A 17,111-nucleotide genomic window follows, 5' to 3' on the forward strand; every position below is an offset into this window, starting at 1 on the left:
AGCTAATACTCAGCCCGAAAGCAAACGGGAACTGGACTTTGTGAAGTTTTCGTAAGTACTGCGAATTTGCAAAAGTTGAACCCATTTCAACTCTTACGAAGTTCGCAACGTCAAATTCACATAACATTGCGTTGGCTCCATGCAAAATGCCTTTAAAAAATGTCTTCAACATACACCCACTCGCCAAAAGTGATGACAGATAAATGTTTACCGCACAACTGAAGATGATTTATACAAGCTTTCCATACATGCCATATCTTGATGCATATCAATTATCATCTTGTAACTGTACAGGTACCTCATAATTCATGTTCAACTCACTAGTACCATAATATTCTACAGTACATCTTCAGCAACTTACATTGTACAGGGTTAAGTAAAAAATAAACGAAACCCAAATGTCGGGACTATTGTTTTAGTGGAGTTCAGCATGTAGCACTTTCAAAATCTAGGATATGAAAGCCCAATTCATAAGCTTTGTTTTAGTACAAGAATCATTCACATCACTCATGTACTTTTCAAGTTGCGGATTTTTAAACACAAGCACCATTTTAAAGTTCTGTCCACGGATCCCAAAAAGTTCAGTGTTCTTTCAGCAAAACCAAAACAAATCACACTGGATGTGTGTGAATTGTTTTTTGTTTTGCTGATAGAACGCACACCTTTTGTGTGATCCGTGGACAGAACTTTAAAACGGTGGCTGTGTTTAAAATTCCGTAACTTGAAAAGTATATAAGTGATTTGAATGATTCTTGCACTAAAAGAAAGCTTATGAATTGGGCTTTCACATCCCAGATTTTTAAAGTGCTACATGTAGAACTTCACTAAAACAGTAGTCCCGACATTTGGGTTTCGTGTTTTTTTACTCACCCTGTACATGTAAAATGTCCTAGGATGAATGGGGCAAAACTTGAAATTGAGCCAGATTTCAAGTCTAAAGCCCAAATATCTATATCAAACAGCACTAATTCACGAAAATTATTCCCGGTATTGGAACCAGTAGTGCCCTTTCAGTGACCGACTTGTCCAGTTAACATCGGGTACTGGAAAGTCAGCGTGGCCACTGAAGTAGGTAAAGATCGTATAACGCTGAGCTAGTAGGTAGTAGGCAAGCCTTCAACGCTGTGATGGATGGCAAAAAACTGAGAAAAAGGCGGAGCTAACACCCAAAGCCGAGTTGGCATGATTACGACAACTGTATAGTCGTGTGCCCTAACGTGGCGCACTTCGAAGCTTACCCAACTTTCCTCGTGTAGTGTTGCCAAACCTCTTTGTTGATAAACCTCAAATTCATGCAGTGAAATACTGGTACTTTTACCTTTTTAATGCTTGCTATTTAACCTCTGTGAACAATTTTGGTTTCATAAAATATAATCCGAAATGCAAAAACGGTCGCGTCCGGAAATTGGGCACAAATTGGCGGAGAGTTCCCTAACGTGGTGCACTTGAATAAATCTCAGAAAATTCCAAATTAACATTTAAGAATTTCTGTAAACTTAATAAATTCTGATAAATCATTATAACCTTTACTTACAAACCCAGCCAGATGTTTGTCAGAAAATTATTTTCTTATTTTTCGGGGCATTTTCAAAGGGTTCACTTTGCACATGAAAATAAAATCGGAAAATCACGCCAAAATTTTTTTTCTTTTAACTTTGTAACGGGTAAATGAACTCGCGATTTATTAACGGGAGTGTTTAGAACTTGATGAAATTTCACTTTCTGTGAAATTTCAGTTAAAACTTTTGCTCTAGCTAGGCGCTACAGGCGAAAAATAAAAGTGCGCCACGTTAGGGGCCGCCCAACGTTAGGGTACATCAACAATATACATGGCTGTCATAATCAATTCAAAATTAACCCTAACCCTAACATGCAATAAAAATCAAGAGCGGTGTAAACTTGTTGCATATTATTTCATTTGGCAGCCAACTCAAGATGCTTTTTTTCGCATCTTAGACGTGTGTCTTATTACAGCCGTAGCTTAAATTTGGACATTGACTTACCTCGACCCAGACTTTCTGCAGGGTGTCAAACACCATCAAGACAGCCACAGGATCCGACTTGGACGTGATGTCTTTGTCAGGCAGGTGCTTGCAGGCAAATCGCAGCTCCACCGAGTTGGACATCTTGGGTCCCAGGCCAGGTCCACTGCCGGCCATTTTGAACTTTTGGGCTTCTTGTTTTTATATAATATGCTGACAAAAAAGAAGGACAGAAATTGCATTGTAAATCAAATGGCCAACACTGAGGCATTGTTTGCGGCACAATATTCTTGAAGTTGTACCGGTTGATGGTACAAAATCACATGCAACATTTGGGCATGTGATCAGGGTTCCCAACACTTTATGAAAACACTTTAGGCCAAAAAAAAAATATTTCTGCTTCCGATTACATGGCATTTGAAAATAGGGTAGGTAGGTAGGGATTTTTTTTTTTTTTTGGCTAATTTTTTGTGTGTACAATCCTGCAGAGGAGGCATCTACATGTAGTCAAGGGTAAAAGGTAGAAATTGATGGTTTTGGGTGTTTTTTCCTCATTTTCCCCATAAAAAATTAGGGTAGGGGCTGTCAGAATAGGGTACCGGTAGGTAGGGAAACCGGAAGTAGAAGTTTTTTTTTTTTTGGCCTTAGGAACCCAATAACTTGCGAGTCAAGTATTCAATCACCCCATCTCCTTCAAGACCCTCCAAATGCGCATTCAAAAACCCCTCGGCACTGAGGAATTCTCACAGATAATGACTGCAATAAGTACAGCAAATAGGTGATGGTTGTGCCTTTGACGATACTAAGTATGGCATTTGGCACACAGTCAGAGTGTGTCATGAGAAAGGTATTTGGTTATAGGGCCATCATGGATTTGTCCTCTGAAAAAAATAAAAGTAGAGTAGCAAGCAATGGCAGACATTCTGAAAATTGTGCTTGTTATGCAATCTTTATGTTTTCAAAGGACTAATCTACGATGGCCCTGTAGCCAAATATCTTTCTTAAGACATACTCTGACTGTGTGCCAAATATCATGCTTGTATCATCAAAGGCACAAGCCCCCCAAATATTCCCCCTATCTGCCCCACTACAAGGCAGAGGTGGTTTTCCAAACCACGACTTTGTTCCAGCCTCCAGCTTCTTATTTTGACGGGGAGACAAAGGTCGAGCTATAAGGTCCATTTTGTACAACTGAACATCGAATCTTAAGGACTGTGTCTTTTGTAAATAACTTGAGTAAATATTCAATTATTCTAATTAGTTGGACCTGATCGAATACTCAAATATTCAAATTTCGCCCATCAAATTTAACACGCACCGACCTAAACTTGCCACCGATCGGGATTTGTATATATGTGCAAATTGACAAAGAGCTTATTAATATAATATTCAGAATGGCGGATCATGGAATGGCTGATTTAGGCCTAACTAATTTCAAAGAAGAAATTTGAGCTACCGGTATGGCATATTCCTTATGGAAGTTTTTAAATCATGCGCCAAAAATTGCCTTTCGACAAATGGGTGGCATGAAACCAGGCAACTTATAAGATTAAAACAACATCGTTGACGCTTTTTTATCATCTCCATAAAACTGTCAACATCATTCAAATATTTGAACTGTAAAAAAATGCCATTCGAATATGCTGATTGAATATTTGGTATGCTTGGCACAGCCCTACAGATCTTTATGTTATCAGGCTAAATATTACAGCGCACGTAAACAATGTTCATGTCTGTTCAAGAATTACAGGCTCCTATGGGATCCAGAGCTGAAGATGAGGCGGGAGATGACGCCGCATTTTCAAAAAAGTCTTCAGCGAGAATGGCAGATGCCTCACACTGCTCTCAGTCGGGCTCTCAGAAGGAAACAATTATCGTCAGCATTCCGAGCCTTGTTGGCTATTGGTTCTGACATTGATCAAGCAGTGCTACTCATCCTCAAGGGAGGAATGCTGAGCCTCGTCTCATACGTCAAACTCCTTGTAATGCAGGCTGGCATCTATTGGTTCAAGTGATGGTTGTAATACAGTAGCAATGCACATAGAGATGCTGGTCTGTCCACAAATAGTAGCTCAACAATTTGGTGGTATTTTCTTTTCATAACTTGGTTTACATGTAACTGAGTACATGTAAATCAAATTAGGTTTTGCCCTTCACCGACGTTTAAACACTGTATACTCAGTGTGTTACCTCCCGAGTGAAAGTTGGAAAAAATCACTCGGGTGGGACTCAAACCCACGACCTCCTGCTTTCTAGTGTAGATGTCTTACCACTCGACCACCGAGCTAACGGGATCGGTTGGCTGGTTCGAATCTGATGTACATAGCAGCGCGTAACGCATAAACTATTATAAGATGGAATTTTACGTCGGGGTGATATCAATCAAATTAGGTTTTTCCCTTCACCAACGTTTAAACACTGTATACTCAGTGTGTTACCTCCCGAGTGAAAGTTGGAAAAAATCACTCGGGTGGGACTCGAACCTACGACCTCCTGCTTTCTAGTGCAGATGTCTTACCACTCGACCACCGAGCTAACGGGATCGGTTGGCTGGTTCAAATCTAATGTACATACATATACATGTAGCAGCGGGTACCGCATAAACTATTATAAGAAGGAATTTTGCGTTGGGGTGATATAAATCAAATTAGGTTTTGCCCTTCACCAACGTTTAAACACTGTATACTCAGTGTGTTACCTCCCGAGTGAAATTTCTGTGGTGCGATTTGAGGCAAATTCTGACCACTTACATGTAAACCAATTTTTGTGAGCAAAAAATCATCGCTAACATTATTTTCGAGTTTAGAGTAATTGAATCAGCTTTTTTGAGCTGTAGAATCATGATGTTGGCTACAATTTTTATTCGGGGACGAAAAAAGTGGGGGGACAAACGATGCATGATATCCTCCACTTGGGAAAGTGGGGAGGGGCATCCCCCACCGATTTGACGCCCATGCATGTGCCCTTGGGCAAGGCACTGTGTTACTTTATTGCTTCTCCCACCCACGAGTAAGTGGGTACCTGTGAGGGCAGAGATGGTTATTGTGGTTGACTTTAGCTGCTTTGCGCCAAAAATGGCAGCATCGAGCAGTGTACTCCATAAGGAGCTAAGATTGTCTTTGGAATGTTTCATTGGCCCAATGAGCAACGCAATAATGATGAAGCGCCTTGAGCATCAATACTACCCAAAATCAATATTTTCAGCTCAAAAATACACTTTACCACAGTCCATCTCACTGGCACACCACTCAAATAAAAGGTCTTGCTGTCCCCTTTTATTTGATACGAAATTTGAGGCTGTGAAGCTTGCGGTTCTGAAGATTTCATAAATTGTCCACTTTTCAGCCACTTTTGCGTGGAATTGCCCATTTTGCAGCTCACGCAAATGTCAAAAGCAAAAACGTACCATTTATATCACATTTTATAGACAATAATGTGTATAAAGTGCACATACATAACATGAATAATATGCAAATGTTGGTGCTTCGTTTCCTAGCTTAATGGGCCCATAAAACATTTCTAACTACTAGACCATTTCAGCTCCCTGAGGATTACGCAGCTAGCTCCACGTTGTCATTTCAGTTTAATAAAAAAAAAGGGGCATTTCAAACACAAATGTTACGATAATTTAAATTTACGACGGTCTTGCAAGTTCCTCGGGTAATTTTGTCAATCTGGCTGTGTTATTCTGTTGTGATTTAAACAAATCTGCAGTTTCTTAGGCAAGGCACTTTATGTCCACTTGCCAGCAGTGCAGCTTAGATCTGTAAACAAGGATTTTGCAAGATTCTTTCTCTTCAAAGTACGGTACCACAGGACATGAACATATGCATCAGCATTTGTTTCAAGAGGGCCACGGGGACAAGTTATCATTCACACTTCGTTTACTGCCATTGGCCAAATATGATACAATGTACGTGTACAATTTAGTCCATGTACCGTACGTGTACAGTATTCGTGTACCGGTACATGTGACCCCTTTCATGGTGCGCCCTCCCTGAGGGCGGTTTTTGTTATTTCAATTTACTGACAATGAACATCACAGAGGTACAATGTACAAAGACCTGCCTTCAGTGATGTCAGATGCAAAAAGTCTATGTACATGAACATGAACATGTACTGTATGTAAACTGTACAGACGTCTCTAATAAACTCATCCAGGATAGGCTGAATTAAAGAGGTTGTGGAATGCTCGCAGACATTTCCGTCATTTTTTCGGGTATACGTGTATGTAGCCTAAGGTGTGATGAAATAGAAACGACTATTGTGTCTGTCATGAAATGAGTACAAAAGGTACTTTTGAGAGCTGTTTTTCAGGTCCTGTTTCGACCCGAACGTGCAATTTGTGTAAAAGTCATCATTGGGGGCAGCAAACAAAACATAGTAAATCGTGACGTAATAAACAGGACTCCCGATGCAGCGTAGTATAAACGAGTCCTGTTTATAACGTCACAATAAATGCACAAATGACAAATGACACATTTACTCTACCTTTAATGTTAAGGTCTATCACCCTAGTATCAGTATGCAACGTTTTTTTAGAATTTCTTAAAAAAATTGAGCCTTTACACTCTAGTAACTGCACCTGCAGCCCTGAATCCATTAAAACATTATAAAACCAGAGGTTTTGGGCTGATTTCTTCTTGTTCTCATTCCCATCTGGTTCCCATAAAGAAAGCACACATTGTCAACAAAGCCTGATGTCATTACGTCCCAGATCATTTAATATACTGGTCACTTTCAAAAACGTGCCAGAATACTACGGAATCAAAGCCTGATATGCCCAAGAAATGCGTTGGTCTCCCATTATTATCTTCAACTCCCCTTCATTCAATTTTTAAAAAGGCCCAAGCCTGTGCGCGGAGCGACAAGCGGTGTTAACAATGTGCCAACCCAGTTTGTAGCCAATGAATAAATTAACACATTTTTGAAATAATCTTCTCCCCGGGAGCTTTCACGACTCTCCACCGTCGGGAACGCTCCAGAACGACGCGGCAGAACGCGGCAACTCGTCGTATGGTCTGGTTACATGCGACAATGAGATGTTCCGCCACAGATAATCACTATATATTGTATGCAACGGTAAAATTGGATTTTTGTTTTGGACGTAGCAACTGAATGGGAAAAATAATATTACAAATGCAGATAACCGAACCATATGTTTATTGGAAGGAGGTGACAGAGTCTGTTGTGCCATTGTGGTTTAAAGTCAGTGAACTCACGGCAAATGTGTCAGGGTCTATCAGACACAATGTGAGGGTTGTCATTAAAGGATAAGTACCAGTGCTCTGTAATTAAGGGACACTTATGGTTTGAAGAAGAGCTACATGTACTCAAAGTTGTCATCTTGATTCAGATTGAAGAGTAATTAAAAAATGAGGGCAATCATAATCATTAGGCATATAAATCATGATATTCATCACAAAAATATCATAGCTGCACTCTTCTTGGTGGTAACATCTTTTTTTTCCCCCGGATGGAGTACTACCGGTAAAATTTAAAATGTGGTAGGTTGGGTAAGAACTACATACACGTAGCCTGTTGAAATTTTAGCTTAATGGCTACACTACATTGTAAAAAAAACAAAGAAAACCTTAGATGTACAATTTGGGGGTTTTGTACAGTGGCAAAGCCAGACTTTTTACAGTGGGGGGGGGGGGGGGGGGGGGGGGGGGGCCTGGGGGGCCGGGGGGGGGGGGGTTGACACACCAAAATGTTATGACGGGGGCACAAAACGTGGACCCAACAACAAAGTTTTCCTCAATTTCCAGTGCACTAACTGGTCATGCAAGAGCTGCAAATTTGAAAAGCGGGGGTGGGGCCGACGGGGGTGGGGGGGGGGCTGGGTGAGGGGGACCTCTTTTGACACCGGAGGTCATTTTAATATTAACAATTGATTCACATTTCAGAAACCCATATGGTTAAGGGAAGTAAAAAATTGTCATCTACAGCCCCTCCCCCCCCATAACGAATTATGCCTGCAAAAACAACCTTCGATGTTCGCTTTCTTTCGATCAAAACCATTTCTGGCAGAATAATTTCACAGGGTGTTTTAGACCAGACCTATCTGCACTTTGAGTGAGGTTTTTCTCATGAGATTGGTAGTGTTTCCAGTTAATTACCAATGTTCCTTGCCTTTACATTGTAGTTAAATACAAAATGCATAACAGCAATGCAGCCAAAAAAAAAAAAAAGGATCCACACGACTTATTGCTACTCAGGAAACACCGTTTCACCTATTCTGATTTTTATTTTTCAAATTCGGAGGGGGAAGGGAAATAGAGAAATTATGTGGACATTTCCCAATGCAGAAAAAGCAAATGTGTCAGGAAGAGCAAAGTACAGTCACAGCAGTACACATCATACCTGATCTTACAAATGTAGGTTTATGTCTTAGCAATTATACTGTAACCATCTCCCACCGTCTCCAAAAATGAGACAATTCAACAATGACTTGTCTTGCCCTAATCCGCCATTCACGTCGACTTCACCTATCTCTAAAGGTCTCTCTCAACAGTGCAGTTGGTTATCACCTGCAAGCCAGCCAGCATCTTTGTGGATGTTTTTCTTAATTTTTTTTTTTTTCAATTTTTTTTTCTCTGCCTGACTCCTACAGAGCCTTGCATCATTTGGCCTGGTGTACACGCCGATTCCCCCAGCGTTTGTCGATAAATATTGACGTAGGCACATGGCGGGGCTGGGGGACGTGGGACCAGAGAAGCAGGTGTTGTGCAATACAAACTTCTTCTCCCACGTTTCTCTTATTTTTTCTGTCTCTCTTTTTTTTTTATAGTGTACAGTAGTCCATTAAAGACGTAGTGTAACGAACATTTCTATTGTGAGTTGGTACATCAGTGGTGTGCATTACCGGTAGAACAGGAACCGGGAACCGTACTCGTAAAAGAAACCTAACCCCAAAATTCAAATCTTTGGTGAGCGTCATCGGCCGCAAGTGAAAATGCACGTAAACGTGAAATCTGTTTTTGGTTTTCCACGCGGCATGGAATTTTGAAAATTCCTCATAAATGGCATTCAAAAGCTTTATTTTTCACTGTCTGAGAAGTAACTAAAAAATTTGTTAAGTTGGTTACTGGTACCCGATCCCATAATCTGGAACCGGTTCCCGACAGGTTTTATGAAACAGGTACCGGTAGCGTACAATACATGATGTAGGTCAAGAACTTTGCAAACGAATTACTGTTGAGATCCAAGCCCTCAGAAGAGCAAAGATGGTCCGCAGAGCTATTGCAGACATGAGGACACGGGCACAACTATGCATTGATCTGAATGACAGACAGGTGGAAGGTCGAGCAGCAGGACAGTGAAGTTTCAAGTTCAAAAGTGTAGGCCCTAATTCCATTTAATTGACATTCTGTTCTGTTATTCCTTTTATTTCCTTCATTGTCCAGAGGCCCATTGTTGCTATTGTGTTGAGACCTTTTCTGAACATTGTGTTGGTAGTGTTTTTGGATCTAGTCACAAAGAAAGGCCTGTGTCCTTTTCATGCATGGCTGAATATCAGTTAAACTTTTACTGACTGTGCTCGATACCCAGACCGAATGTTGGCTGAAGTAGGCCATCAGCCTGGGGGTTTGGTCGGGGAATAATGGTCATTGTGATTTTTGGCAAGGTACTGCACCTCTGTAGTTGGAAAATATGCGATAGCATTGCAGCGGTGGCAGCTTTTTGGGTCCTATAACTTTATTTTTTTTAAATTGCAGCCAAAACATTTATTACTCCTGCTCAAGCATATTGGCGGCCATTTTGAAAAAAAATTTAAACTGATAAAAACACCCAAAAACTACCACCGCTTAGGCCAAAAAAAAAATATTCGGTCTCTGGTCAGACCAAAGTTCCGGAATTGATGCGGTGACGCGGCTTTTTTTTTGCTTTTTTTTTTTTTTCAAGCTTGGATTGTACAAACAAGGTGGGGTACTATTTTGCTTTTTTTGGTGTCCTCATGTACATTGGTGTCCTTCATAATTTGCCTTGGTGCCCTCGATCATTTGCCTTGGTGGTATTTCCCATTCCTTGGAGCTCTTTGGTAAAAGAAATTGAGGAGGTGCAGCAATAGAGGGCGCTGTTGGTGCTACCGCGGAACATTTTGGAGAAAAAAAAAGTTGACGCGCATGATTAAAATCGACGCGTGCGCTGACCAGAGACCCGACTACTTTTTTTTTTGGCCTTACACTACTAATCTATCACACATTTTCCAACTCTAGATACTTGTGCAAAAAATCGCTATAGTGAACATTGCTCTTTTCGATCATTTGTTACCGGTGGCCCAATTTTTTGACCGAAGCTGATAGCCTAAAGAAAAAAAATTTGCAACCTTTTCCGTTTTTGTGGGAGACAAGGACTTATCCTAAAAGGGACATTTTACTCACCCTGTACACTGATAAAAGTGATCTGTAAAGGCACATATCACTGTAGGTAATAATGGGCAAACCTACCTACCAATTTAATAAGAAAAACCTTGCTCAAGAGAAGATTGCGATGGTACCACATACATGTACCCTGTGAAATTATTCTGGCTGAAATTGTATCATTCGAGAGAAAATCATTGAAGATGGTTTTAAAAAGTGCAGCACCTGCAGCACACTTGTTTTTGTGAGTGTTAGCAACAGAGTCCAGGTCCAGAATACAAAACCAAAAAAAACTGAGCTGAAACTTGAATAGGTGGTAGTTTTTATGCACCCTAGCCACCATATTGAGCCATTTTGTTGCTTCATATAGTGAAAACCAAATGCAAAAAAGAGCAAACGATCCTCTGTACTTTTAATAATCCATACTATTTTTTCCTAAAAAAATCCTTGAAAATGCTTCATTGTGTCCTATTTAACCTTATTTTCGATTTTTGTTTTGCCATTTTCAAGGGTATTTTGGTGCCTTTTGGGTTTTATGCAAATACCAATTTCCATATTCATGAGCAAAAGTGTGATGTCATGTTTTGGGATATTTTGATATCGTGTATTTTCTGTCTTTGGTGATTCGTTGTTGTGTCAGTACATTGCATTAGGACAGTGAGCAAACTTTTCTCAAAGATGTTTTCAATGAGCACATCTTTGGGTTCACTGTTTGAGCAGAAAACTCCTAAAAAAGAACAGTGTATTCCTGAAATGACATCACAGCAAAAACGCCCTCAGTTGACTGGATAAGCGTGGAAAATGTTAAATGTTTTAAAAAGAAGTGCACTTTTCAATATAACAAAAAAGGGATGTCAAATAGTTTTCATACATTTAAAGGGAAGATACAACATTTGCAAACATCAAAGAACGAAATGATCAAACTATCACGTAATACCTTACTGAACTGTTAGGGAATGGCGGTCTAAAGCATCCTTTAAAATCGTGGCTGACATTTTCACGAAAAACTGTATTTTTCCAACGCTGGTCGGCCGACCAGCGTTGGAGAAAACTGGCTTTTTTCAAAAACTGTTCCTACTTTTTCATATTAAGTTATTCTGACTTTTCTTTACAATTGATTACACACCTGTGAAGGGGTGCAAGCCTGCACTAGACTTATTCTCGACCTTACAATTCCTCAAAGAGTATTAGTTGCTCCGTTTCATCTTAAGTGGGGTCAGGGAACCAGACTACAAGATTATGATTGGTTTTCTTGGTTTTTCCAGCATCTACAAGCCCAAAACGTGAATTAAGTCAGTTTAACAATATTTTCTATAACATATACTAATCCGCCAAATCCATTTATTTCTGAAAATTGCAGCAAAAGCAAATGTTGTACCGGTACATTCCCTTTAAGAGGAGTAGAAAGTTGCACAAAAAATGTTCCTAAGAAAAAGTCATCTGGGTGATCTTGAACAGCATGTGTAATTTGCATTCTATTTACTGCCAAAAAAACCCACAACAGCCGATCAGCTGTGAATAAATTTCCATGTGTGTTCTGCACTTTTAACCATCAGCAAGGTCTCCTACATACTGTACACATGATAAAATTACAAACAGGAACATATACATTACTTCAATCAGAGTTCACAGATGAGCTGCCAGTAATGCATACATGTACTTTCCTGTTCTAATCATTATTAACGGTCTGATAATAACGCTTGGTAAAATAATGACTGGTTCAAACAAAGTCTAATTAACACTTGACAGAATGTCATTTATCATGTTGTGACTTTGAGGATAAACACAAATTAGGTGGGGACATTATTTGTTTTTAAAAACCAATTATAATAAACTGGCGATTCTTCTGAAAATTTGGTAAATTCCTGTAAATTACAAGTACCGGTAGATGTTGGAGAACAAAAACTGTCCCACACCTAACAATAATTTGGACAAAAAGGCAGCAACCTATTTCATTTGGGCTTGACAAATTTGTATTTTCTGTCGGTAGAATAAAGTGTAACACGTACAATTGAAGGTCAGTGAATAAATATTTTAGTATTTCTAGATGCAATTGTCATGTACTATAGGCTGAAAAGCAATCTATAGGTAGCGATCTACGTGGGCAATAATCAAGGTCCATCGTGTCAATACAGCATGTAGATCACGTTAATAATTCTCAAGGGCGCTATGAGTTTAATTACATACTGTGGAAAGATATTGTGGCAATTTCGGAGGGAAAACTGTGAACTGGCTAGAAAGGCTTGCCTACGTGTAGACAATGTAGGTCAACTGGGAACGTACAGCATCAAGCTGCACAACACATGATCAACATAACTAGGACAGCTACATGTACATGGTCTACTAGTTATTTACAATTGTCCGGGTGAATTGCTAAATTTTATTCCCAAACATGTTACAGGGAATCTGAGGGAAATAAGAGTTCTGCTTCCGATTACAAGGCATTCAAAATTAGGGTAGATTGGAACATTTTGGGGGGCAATTTTTTTTGTACGATCATATGGAGGCGTCTGCGTGTAGTCAAGGGTAAAAGGTAGTAATTGATGGTTTTGGGTGTTTTTTTACTTCATTTTTTTCCGTAAAAAAAATTAGGGTAGGGGCTGTCAGAATAGGGTAGGTAGGGAAACCGGAAGCTGAGCTATTTTGTTTTGTTTTGGCCTTATTGTTCACTATTAAGTGTTGCTAACTATTAATTAGCTAAAGTAAAGATGCAAATTTCTTAAGATGTTTCATAAGTTGGTTTTTCTGTGCATAAATTAGCATTAAATTTAACTACAAAATGTCTCACACGTGACCGCTTAAAATGTCACACATGTGACCACAGAACAGTTCCCATTTAGTAATTTTAAACTAAGAGGGTGTACATTGATAAATGCATCCTGTAAATCACAAAAGACTAGTCTTACTCCAAAATAAGTGTGGGGGTGTGTGTCCTTAGAACTTAGGAGAAAAGCGTGAATTTCTGGTATGGGCCCGATAACATAAATATGTCTAATGTCACACACACATGACCAAACTTTGATGACCCCTCCTGAATCAGTGAAAGTAATATCAGATGTAGTTACCGTAACTAGGGGGTAAGCTTAAAAAATCAGACAAGCTCAATTTTATGTCACACAAGTGACTAAAGAATGGCCTTACATAGACATACTATGTGCAAATGTGTTACATGTGCACACGTGTTTGAATAGCTCCCCTAGAGTCAGATGGTGTCAAGCTTCCCCCCCCCCCCCAACACTCCAACCCCACTCCCAAATGCTGACAAGAAATCATCGCTTCTGCTTAAATTATAGAAAATCAGCAGCTTTGTTTCAAAACCCAAAGAGACACAGACCTATATAAAGACGTTTCGGCCGAGTTACAATGTAAAAAGGGCAATGGTTTGGTTGTTGTATAGCTTGGGTTGGCATGGGCAAGCCTTTTGAGGGTTCATTGTAACAACATTAAAGCAACAAACAACACCCTCTGATATATCTGTAATGATCTATTAACTTTAATAGGGGCTTCAACATAGCTTGTTTAATCTTGTCATTTAGGTGGAGACAACATGTTGACAAATGTTCAGTGCATTAAAGTGGGATTAGTGCTTAGCTTGGAGTGAGTGGCACCTGTCATGGCCATGTACTGGCTGTGTGGAATCCAGGGGGAGGGAAGGGGGTGTCGAGGTGATTTTGTTGGCTTAAGGGGTTCAGGGGCTAAACACTTTCCCATACGGCCAAGAAAATAAACCTGTATAAAAATCATGCAAAATATTAGTCTTCATTTATTATTAATTCAAAAAAAAATCATTGATTTTTGATTGCTGAATCACATTACGAAAGCACACACACTAAAAAAAAAAAGAGAAAAATATAATAAAGAATTTAAAAACCATCATTCCAACTATTGTTGGGACTTCCCTAAATATAGTTTGGGCATAATATTAATAACAGTTTGTTATATTTATACATGCCCTTCAGTGATTGTCAATAAAACACTAAAACACATTTAATTTCAGGATAAGCAGAAATAATCTCTTTCAATGGTAAATGTATCACAGTACACAATTTGCAGAAGGCCTGCATAGGATAGCTAGCGATGGTACAGAACTTTACACTTATGGTTACAGGTACAATGTAGAGCACATCATTTGCATTTATCCAAAAAGTAACTGACAAAATTATTATTGAACAGCATACTTGGTTTAAAGATAGTGATGGCACTAAACTCCCTGTGAAATTATTCTTTCTGGCATGCTGTCATTTTGAAGAATATGAAAGAAGGTCATTTCCAGAGATGCGTCTAAAGATGCAGTTTTGGAAATTTCTGTTTGTAGTTCGCTTTTATATATATAGTAAACATTTATTTCAATGTTGCCATTTCCACACACTAAAATGTTACAATGCCGTGTAAACACATTATACAGAGAAAAATGCAATGAATTATGTAAATTTGTGTATAATAATGTACATGGATCAATTGATACTAAAACAATTTTACGACAACATTTAGGTATAATATGGTGAAGCGTCACGCTTTTGTACCCTAACCTATCGACAGACAAGTGGACATGACCGAGAAAAAGAAAGACAGTGACAAAGGACAAAATGGACAACAGTGAGACACACAAAGACACAACCATTTTGACAACCTAGAAAAACAGTAACTGGTATGAGACGAGGGCATATATCTAGATTCATAAATTATAACTAGTTATTCGAACAAACGTAGAAAAAAAATTAAAAATTTGGTGAAGCCATGAATGGGTGTGCACAAGTGTTGACACGACGCACACACGCGTGTGGGCTGCTATAATTCATCGGTTCAGTGCATTACTTCGCATACCGGTAGCTGCAATCGGCTGAATGAGAACGTGTCCAGGATGCTGCATTAGGGCGCAATTAACATGAATCAGCAACTTTTGAACTGAACTTGAGATCCTAGAATATTGTTTTCTCGGAATATACAGCATTCACTGAGCTGGAACTTCATCAAGTTAGTTGCTAAACACCCTTCTTTAGATTTTGAGCACATTTGTAGCTTCAAACGAGCATAATGCACAAATTACAATTGATCTACTCTACCTGTAATGCATATGGCTACATACAATAGATAAGGAATACCAGCATCTATATAGAACGTTTAATGAAGTGATGCGTATCGCTCATTTGACAAGCAAACTGAACGCATCGCTTGAAATTCAACCTTGTAATATGGCAATGAGTTCAAGTGCCTAGTGTTGCATCAGATCATGCCCATTTATTCGGATTGCCTTGATTGGCCTTTGTATCAATAATAATTAAAGAAGAGCTTTTGAAAAGTTCAGCTAAATGTCAAGTCTGCGTATGTCTTTACAATGTTGACAAGCATGGTCAGACTATACACAAGAAAAAGCTGGGAATGTGATTGTGACGCATCATAGAGCTACATGTATGAAAAAGATCCCCATGATTTATTTTAGTAAAATGCAAATGTACATTCTCACAGTAGAAACAAACACTTCCTTTCAGCCATAACACTTTCTCAAGTTTCTGTGTCAATCATTCTTCAAAATTATTTGATACAACTTTACGGTTGTACTTGTAGCCAATTGTTTTTTAAAGCGCTCCTCTCTTCACAGGCCATTTACATTACAAAACAAGTGGATTGTTGGTAATGTTTGAAATATTTCCAATTTTTTTTTTCTTACCTTTTTTTGCAAAATGACAGAAAATGAAATTGATGAAGTTTTTCTTTCGAAAAAAAACCAAACCCATTTTGGTTACACTTGAATTAATGTGAATTGGGCTACAAGCGTACTTATTTTATCAAGCGATCCGGAATTGTTGATGATCTGGAACTGTATTGATAATCAAATAAAACCTTCCAGAACCTCTTTCGAATTGCATTTGCAAACTAGGACTAGGCCTACTTATAATTAAGTACAACTCCGCCCCTTATTGTTGGCAATGTTTTAAATATTTCCAAAATTTCTTTTTCTTACCTTTTTGCAAAATGACAGAAATTGAAATTGGTGAAATTTTTCTTTCGAAAAAAACCCAAACATTTTGGTTAGGCCTAGGGTACACTTGAATTTATCATGAATTGGTCAAGTGATCTGGAATTGTCGATGATCTTGAACTGTATCAATAATCAAATATTAATTTTTGTGAATGTAAACCTTCCGGAACCTCTTTCGAATTGCATTCCCGAACTAGTTATAAAAGTACAACTCCACCCCTGCCCCTCCCCCCCCTCCCCCGTCGCAAAACCGCAAACGTCAAACCCCATCAATTCACCAACAACATCGATGTTGTTTTGAGTTGCGAATCAAAACTTTTGCTAAAAAATACTCACCACAAACTGTGATGATGGTTCGCCAGCAGCAGAACGATCAAGTTTCAATACTTCCGCAAAGCACAATAACCGGGATAGAAAAAAACAGGGCAGGTCCAAGTGTCAACAACTGTGTACAACCGGTTTGCATATATACCCGCTCGCAGCTGCACGCACCGTGATTTTGTTTTCATTCAACGGGAGCATCCAGGGCGATCTCCCCGCATGAAATGCACGTACGTCACGGTACGTGATCGGTCCACGTGAACTATTTTACCGATGTGTTCCACGTCAAGCCCAAAAGCGCAGCCACATAATGCACAGACCTATTACACAGGCAGAGTCATTTGGGCTAGTGTATTCGCCATCGCTAAGCCCAAACTGAAATAATCCATTTTAGCAAATAGGGATGACCTCAAGCAAGAGGTAAAACAAAAACACTCTTAAGCAAGATTCAAAACATATATTA

General features: G+C 39.2%; 1 protein-coding gene across 2 annotated transcripts in view; it reads right to left on the reverse strand.

Annotated features, from left to right (window-relative positions):
- The window catches only part of LOC119745425 (copine-3-like), a 68,989-nt gene extending 52,008 nt beyond the window's left edge, over positions 1–16,981 (reverse strand). Inside the window, exons 1-2 of one of the 2 annotated variants that reach the window (XM_038221772.1) lie at positions 16,664–16,981; positions 2,004–2,195 (exon numbers count right to left, since the gene is read on the reverse strand). In XM_038221772.1, the coding sequence (XP_038077700.1) occupies positions 2,004–2,159 (156 nt within the window). In that variant the 5' untranslated portion in view covers positions 2,160–2,195; positions 16,664–16,981. The remainder of the gene's footprint in view (positions 1–2,003; positions 2,196–16,663) is intronic. The other variant, XM_038221763.1, reaches the window with a different exon arrangement.
- Positions 16,982–17,111: the final 130 nt, after the last annotated feature.

The sequence above is a fragment of the Patiria miniata genome, unplaced genomic scaffold (assembly GCF_015706575.1).
Source record: "Patiria miniata isolate m_02_andy unplaced genomic scaffold, ASM1570657v1 HiC_scaffold_12, whole genome shotgun sequence".
Lineage (NCBI taxonomy): Eukaryota > Metazoa > Echinodermata > Asteroidea > Valvatida > Asterinidae > Patiria > Patiria miniata.